At 34.2% G+C, this 8,064-nt stretch overlaps 1 protein-coding gene across 2 annotated transcripts in view; it reads right to left on the bottom strand.

Annotated features, from left to right (window-relative positions):
• Positions 1-211: 211 nt before the first annotated feature.
• Positions 212-8,064, bottom strand: part of NOVA1 (NOVA alternative splicing regulator 1) — a 151,230-nt gene continuing 143,377 nt past the window's right edge. For both annotated transcript variants that reach the window (XM_055309294.1, XM_055309295.1), the window contains exon 5: positions 212-6,009. In XM_055309294.1, coding sequence (XP_055165269.1) covers positions 5,005-6,009 — 1,005 coding nt within the window. In that variant the 3' untranslated portion in view covers positions 212-5,004. The remainder of the gene's footprint in view (positions 6,010-8,064) is intronic.

Genomic DNA, 8,064 nt, shown 5'->3' with positions numbered 1-8,064 from the left:
ATCATTTCATAGAGGTAAACATACTTGAATGCTAAATACCTGACCTTTTCAAATAAATGCAGACCTACCTTGATTTTTCACAATAAGCTCTATTAATTTCCATGAGACAATGTTTTCACAAATGTAAGGCAAAACAGATGTTAAATTACTTAAGAGAACTCATAATTTAAATAATTAAAACTAATTTGTGTTTAAAGCTATTTGCAGATTTATTAGAGAAACAAATACAAATATGCATTTCTACAGAACTGTTTTTTTTTTCCAAAATGAGCTTAAAACTTGTTCCACAGTTTTTACTTGTTTATATATCTATGGTAACCCAAGTATTGGCTTCTGTACCACTTGTAATGAGACAATTGCCCTTCCATTTCAATTATAAAAAACTATTTAAAAAAAAATTCGGCACATACACGTTAAATATTTTTCCTTAAAAAAATAATCTAATCAAAATATTGAATACTTTAGATTTAAACAATATTTTATTTACAAATCTGATTTGATTACTTTATTAATTACACAAGGTAATGCTTCAATTTTCAAGAACAGTTTTTTTTAATATATAGACCAGTGGAATGACATCCTACCTAGTAATATGTACTACACTTCATTTTTTTCAAAATTAACATGACAAGTTTTCTAATACTTTCATTTTTTTGGAAAAAATGTTATTTTATTGGGGCACATATCTGATGAAACAAAAAATAACATGCAGAATTCCAAAAATAATCTGTTAAAGTAACGATACTTACCCTTTATGTAATAAGACATCTATGAACAACAGTGCATAACAATATTATGTATTCATGTTTATGAGAAACCAAGCAGGAGGCAAAATGAATTCATTCTGCTTTCTAATCATGTGCAATTTCATATGGCTGTTTGCATCATTTAAATAAAGTGTGTACATTAAATTTCTAAGACTGCATTGCACCCAAAATTATTATGGATAGCCATGCTTGCCCTGTATTTAATGAGTGATGAATTTCTCCTACTAACAGAGTAACTGCTCTCAAATCGTGTCTGTGATGTAAAGAGTATTAAATTATATTTTCATTCTTTTCAATTGCTGCCTTGGAAAGCAAGAATTCCCTTCTTGGAGAAGACTTACAGTAAGTAAAATTTACTTAAGGACTCAGTGAGGAATCAGCACATGAATCAAGAATGCAATATAAGAATGGATTAAAAAAATGTGATTATCAGTACCTTTGTTGAAATCTATTACCACCATTAAAATTTCCAAGGAAAGATAGGGCCTGTAACATAGTGATTCCATTCATTGTTAAATTACTAAAATCTACCAATTTAATGCTTTCATACTGTTTATTTTTTTCCAATAGAAAAATAAATCTCATACATTAGAAGTGGTACACAAAAAACTGGGATAAAATTTATCAGATTCTTGATAGCACCATTTACACATTCTTAAAGTAAACATTAATATGCACTTTCTTAGAAAGCGATATAAATATATAATACAGGACTTGCTAACCTCTGTTAACCATCTGAATACGATGGAATAATCTATCTCTACTGTGCAGGTAGGCTGTGCATGGTGGTGTGGCAATATAATTTTAAAAGTTTGTTACAGATGTGATGGGAAGCTGGAAGGAGTCGAATAAGCAGAAAAAAGAGCTTAGATCTATTGTAAGCAATGAGTCGAAATGAGCCGTTACAGGTTAGAATTTATCTTTGTTTCTGATCATTCAATGAGAAAATGACTTCCACAGAAATAGATACATTTAACTGTTTCAGGAGTGGGGTGGGTGAGGTGAAGTAGGATTGAAAGTCCTACAGGTAATAGCGATAACTGGAAGTGCAGACGAAATTGGTCTTCAGTGCAAAGAGGAAGGCAGCCGTTTTAAAAAGTCTAGGTGCAATGTTGTGGTGCTGAAAGAAAAGCTCCCAGTGATAAAGGAAAAAAAAAAAACTGCAATGCAACTTCAAGCAGTAATTTTGTGGTGCTGAAAGGACAGCTCCCAGTGTTGAGGAAAAGATCTTGGATCTAGAATGAGGTGTCCAATCTGTATGATAAACAGCACACTGTGTCTCAGAGCGCCCATTCAATCTCAGTAAGTAAATGAAATATTGATTGAAAGTGACCCTGAAACAGAATGCATTAAAAAGACATAGAAAGCTGCAGAACTGAGGTAATTCGTATTCAGCATGTTCACCAGCCTCCCTATAGCAAAACAAGTCTATAAATAGTTGCATTTCATAAGATGTTTGGCCCTTGTATCATCAGTTTTCTCCATTTTGGATCAGTATAGCTGAACAGCCATTGTTACATGCCTACCTGTGGCAGTTTGAAGCCATACTAATTTTCTTCCAGTAAATTAAAGCATCACATCACAAATCAATTCTACATGGTCTATAAATTTCAGAGAATAAGTTTTTAGACAGCATGAAGCTGACTTACACATAATGCACACAAACCCTTATCTGTTACCATAAATTAAAATGTAAATATCTTCAATTTAGCTTTCAGATTTAACTAACATATAACCATGCCAACTAGCAAAAGTTTAAAATTCCCATTTACAATTAAAATCGAACTGAGTGCATTTTTAGCAATACTAGCTAATAAAATACACATAATTGTTTAAATGGTTTGGCTTCAAAGTAACATTAAATTCCAGATGAAATGCATGGGCTCCACAGTGGACTACTGGAATTTTGAAATAAAAGGTTGAAGATTTGCTAAGACTGAACAAAACATTTTAAAGACCCAACATTTGAAATGCTTCTAATACACATCCTAGATCACTTCCTTTCTCTTTTTCAACTAAGTGGGGCCCCAATCTTTGCCTTTGTTCACTGCTGACTCTGAGACAGCATGGTGAAAGAAATTTACATAGATATTATTTACTGTTAATGTATTATAAATGATCTGAGACTTGTGACATGCAAGGAAAAAATGAGACGGGAGACAAGTGATGCTACATGATGAACTAAGCACATTTATAATGATAAAATGAGTAAATATAATAGCGGCAATGCTAACCACTGATTCCACGAGATACACTATTTGTCAAAACTTACACAGCTACAGAGTATCGACGATAAATAGTCATTACCAATTAACACAGTTTACTACAGCTTTTCTCTTTCATTTAAACAAGCATATCATTCCCTTTTAAAATCATTCTCTAAATAAATATTTAGAGATAGAGAACTCTAAATGAAATAACAGTCCAATGTTAAAAACTAAAAAAAAAATGAATCTACTCTTACAGTTTGACAGAAATGAATTATTAATAGTGGAAGGGGAAGGGATCAGGAAATAATTTCAAGTTCTCAATGTCCAAAAGTAAATTGCACAGTAAATCAATATGAAATGAAGAGTCCATATAGTTCAATGAACAAAAGGGAAAGTTCATGAGGACAAAGATCACAGTTCAGAGAGAGGCTGGACGAAATTCAGACATGGAGCATCACACTCATTGTTCTTTAATTGGTTGCACAGAAAGGAGCAGCTGGGATGCCATTTAGCTTGCTAGGATGGACGTAATCAATGGGTTGAAGTTGAGATGGAAGTAATTCTCTTTTGTAATTCAGTTGCTCAGCCAGATGATCCAGAGGTAGCCAGCATTTTATTTTTGTCCATTGAATTTAAGACTGCATGCACAGCATGAGGAGGTGCTTGGGGATGGATGCCCCTATGAGTGGCCTTGAGTGGGCAAACTCAGAGGTTAACAGATGGTGTGTCAAATGGCCTGGACAGTTGGCACTCAGGAGAGGTACAGAAGAGGGTGACAGTTGTTGGGTCTTGGGAACAAAGGCTTACTTTGAAATGACCTGTCAAAAAGCCTGACAAAGGTAGATCACACTACCTCTCAAGATAAACTGCCTCTTCTAAATAAGCATGCAGGAAATACTGTCTGGTTGGTGACATAAAAATGCTCCACAAAACATGCAAATTACCGAGTATTAGAAACTGCATTGGCTGCTAGCGCCATGCTGCAAAGACTCCATCATGGGAGCAAACAGCTAAATCACAGATAGCTTCACAGTAAAATCTACATTCACAATACTAATAGGTTTCTAGTGTTAACAAATTATACACAATTATAAGCTCTTAAAATGCAACATACTTATCAAGCAGTTGCAGATAATGAAACATTATCAGCTATCAATAATTTGTTGGCACTTTCACTTTTGTTTATAAAATTTCCAATACACTGTACCACAGTTATGTGTCTAAACAGTGAGGATGTTAATGGAGTAATGACTGTTCTACTGGCCAGGCGATGGGATCAGTAGTGAATTCAGTGCTTAAAAACAAATGTACAAACCTCTGAAGAGGTGGGACTCCATGTGAGAACTTTTGTTGAACTTACAAATGATGAAGAATGGGCCATGGCCAGCATGCAGCATTATTTCCATTGTCTAGTTCAGATGGAGAACAGGTGCTTTTATTGATCTGTAAACTTACCAATATAATTTTCCACAGTTTTAACCTTTTAAATATTTTACAGTGCTTTTATGCAACTATATTGCTTTTTGATCATTTTAAATTTAAAACTTATTTTCAAAATATTGTTTCCTACTTCACTGTGCCCTAAGCAGGAAGTAAGACTTACATGACAGTGCTTTGGCCTCACTCCATTTTAGGTCACTGACCCCACCATACTCAACCTAACAGTAGTTAATTTAGTGTTATCTAGAACTAATACTGAAAACTATACGCATATCCCTGTCTACATTCAATCATTAAACTACAATAATGCTGGTAAAATGGCAGGCTTAAATCTTACACTAGAAACACCTCTGACAAATATACACAAGCAAAGTATAGAGAACAAAACAGATCAAGAAAAAATTCCTTCTATGAAACATCTGGTAAAACACATATTATTTACATATACACATTGTCAACATAGTCGCATTCATTTGCATAATTATATATTAATAACAGAAAAACTTCACTTCTGCAAAGTACAGTACATCCTTCTTGAAAATGGGGTAAAGGAGGGGTTAAAACAATCTGATGTATAATTGGGGCACTCAACCCACTTTCTGAGGATTGGCAGCCCGCACTCCTTGCTCATATGTGATCCTTTGTGTAATTAAATACTGAGCAGCCTGTGTTGCAGCTGGTGTTCCAGTAATGGTTACCTTCCGATTCCTTGTGCCAGGTACGAATTCTCCTTTTTTGGAGATCTGTATCCTTGCACCAGTCAACTCCTGGTATTCCACTAATGTTTTCCCTCCTTTGCCAAGTATTGCACCAACTAAGTTTTCTGGCACTGCTATTTCAACTACATCCTTTGATCCATCTGTGGATTTTTCTGTTCCTAGAATGGCACTGGCAGCTAGGGGAGAAGCAGCTCCAAAATATCCATTGGTTGCAGCAGTAGCAGCAGCCAGGCTACCTAATGCAAATGTCCCCGCCGTACCACCAGCTGTGCTGCCACTGGCTGAGGCTTCACTGGCATAGGTGGCCAACAAATTGGCTGCTGCTGCTGCTGGGTTGGCGCTGGCAGCTGCTGCAGCCAAGGCCCCTGTTGCTGCTGCTTGACTGAGACCTAAACCTAAAGTGTTGAGATTATATCCGTAGCTGGCTAAAGTATTAAGTGCAGAGGTGATGGCCACCAGGTCATTGCCTGTGAAGCCAGATAAGACTGCTGGAAAGGCTGCAACGCCAGCAAGGTTAGCATGTCCTAATAGCCCTGCGGCTGCGGCAGCAGTTGGTAACACTTCAGCAGTGTTTGCATAAGGAGATCCGGTTGGATTGGAATTTGCCACTGGACCTGTAACATTGGCATAACTGATATTGAGACAGCTGCCACTCTGTGGATCCTCTTGTATCTTCTGGATGATAAGTTCAACAGCTTTTCGGTTTTGTTCAGGTTCTCCACTCACAGTGACAACCCTCTCTTGCAAGTTGATCCCATCAGGTTTCTGGGAAAGCTGCACCCAAGCCCCTGACTGCTCCATTATAGCCTTCACAGTAGCACCTCCCTTCCCTATAATCAGACCTGCTGTGCTGTTGGGAACTATAATCTTTACCTGTAATTAAAAAAAATACGTATAAATAATACTTCTGTTTTGCACATATACATTATAATACTTTGCTATCCTAAAAAAATAATAAATTGAAAATTAGTTTAAACATAAGTTATGAAAGAGAAATATCACAACTTCTAAAGTGACTTTTATCACATTTTAATACAATTATCTTGTAAATCAGAATTTCTGAAAAGCAATTTTCAGCTTAAAATTATTAAAAAATTTCCTGGAGTCTTTGTGCATTGTAGTAGAAGTTATAAGAAATTACTTTTTAAAAAGGTATCATAACTATACATCAATGGTAACATTTTTATATAGCTCCAAAATAAAAACACTGTTGATATTCTTAACCTATTGTAGCTTTAATACCTTCGATCTAAAACCTATAAAAACAAAGAGTGCTGGATTATAATACAAAGTTTGTAAAGATAAAAGTAGTAAAGTTCTAGCTTGAGTCCCTTCAGAAAATTAATTTCATGTTCCTTACCACCTAGCAATTTTTGTGTTATTCAAGCCTTACTTGTTTCGTGACTAATATTTTCAGAGATCAACAAAATTATTGCTAGTAGTATTTTTGATTTTTCAACTAAACTGGCACAGAATATGGAACTTCATAAAAATAACAGCTATTTCTAAATAATTAATATAAAAAATTTCAATCACTTAAGGTAGGTGAAGAATGATCTGGGAATGATATTACCTGGATGTTCTATTTAAATTTGTAAAAAGACTATCTTAGATAGGTAATTCTCTTTTTTGGCAGTCACAGCTACATTTTAAAAAAATAGGGATCACCGTTATATTATCAAAGGTTACTAAAAAATTACTGAAGTCACAGGAATAATTACAATGATGCAATGTGACCATATGAATAGAAAGGCATTTTAGCTAATTTGTATTGAAACATACATCCCCAAAACCTAGCCTATTTTATTTAATTACAATCAAATACTATTGTAAAAAGTATAAAATCAGTATGATATTTTCTATAAACCCTAAAATTAAAATATAAATATTAAAAATTTTATTTTGGCAGCACAAAGATACACAGGCACTGTTTTATGACTCTCCAGGTAGATAAAAAACTGTGAGTGTTGTGACACTGGCAAAGCACTGAAGGGACTGCTTTCCTTGTTCTAGATATTAAAATGGGCAGGTTGAAGCAACTTGTTGAAATGTGAGCAGGGATGTGGTAGAGATATTCTCTGAAATAATGCATTAGCTCGTTTTTAGCAAGTATTGTCATGTTATCTTGAAAACACAGATCTGGGTAAAAATATATTAAAGAAATGCCACCATGCATTTCTAGCAATTGTGCTCTTGAAAGGAGCAAGCAGTCAGAGTATAAATTCAAATTCTAGACTGGGTCACCTCATAAATATGTTTACATGTATTAACACTCATGTACACACACACACCCAACTTTTCTTTTCACACATACAGTTTATAGGAATGAGATTTTGTTTCATTCTAATTTGTCTACAAAATAATTTCATTTTATTGAAAACAAGCTGAGTTTTCTAGAAACATTTCTTAGGAATGTCAAATATATCCTTCATATTCCTGATTAGGTGCATTCAGTTCCAAGAAGCAGGCTGAGAAATAATTTTTTAAAACATGTTAATTTTGTTCATAGACTTTTTTGTAGAAAATTATTTGTCTAAAATACTGCAGTATGTTAAAGTATTACAATTAGAAAGTTTAACCATGATTACTTCTTACACTAATTATAAAGATAAATTAGAAACATCCTTACATTTTATCCTGCACACACGAAGTATTGAGAAAATTTACTTTTAAGATTTTAAATATCTGACTGTTAAATATATTTTATAAATAAGTACTTCTTTTCAAAATCAGAACATTTTTTATATAGTTGAAAACATTTATATATGGCAAACTGTAGTTTTTAATTTAATTCTTATGTTTTAACATAATTTTTATGAAGAGAAATATATTAACCATAACTTTTAAAAGAGTTGTTTTTAAATTATTTAAAATTGGGCCAGCCCCGGTGGCGCAGCGGTTTAGTGCCGCCTGCAGCCCAGGGCGTGA

This window comes from Nyctereutes procyonoides, unplaced genomic scaffold (genome assembly GCF_905146905.1).
Source record: "Nyctereutes procyonoides isolate TBG_1078 unplaced genomic scaffold, NYPRO_anot_genome, whole genome shotgun sequence".
Taxonomy (NCBI): Eukaryota; Metazoa; Chordata; class Mammalia; order Carnivora; family Canidae; genus Nyctereutes; species Nyctereutes procyonoides.
Note: the sequence above shows the minus strand (reverse complement) of the source record. Positions and strands in the feature narration are given on the sequence as shown.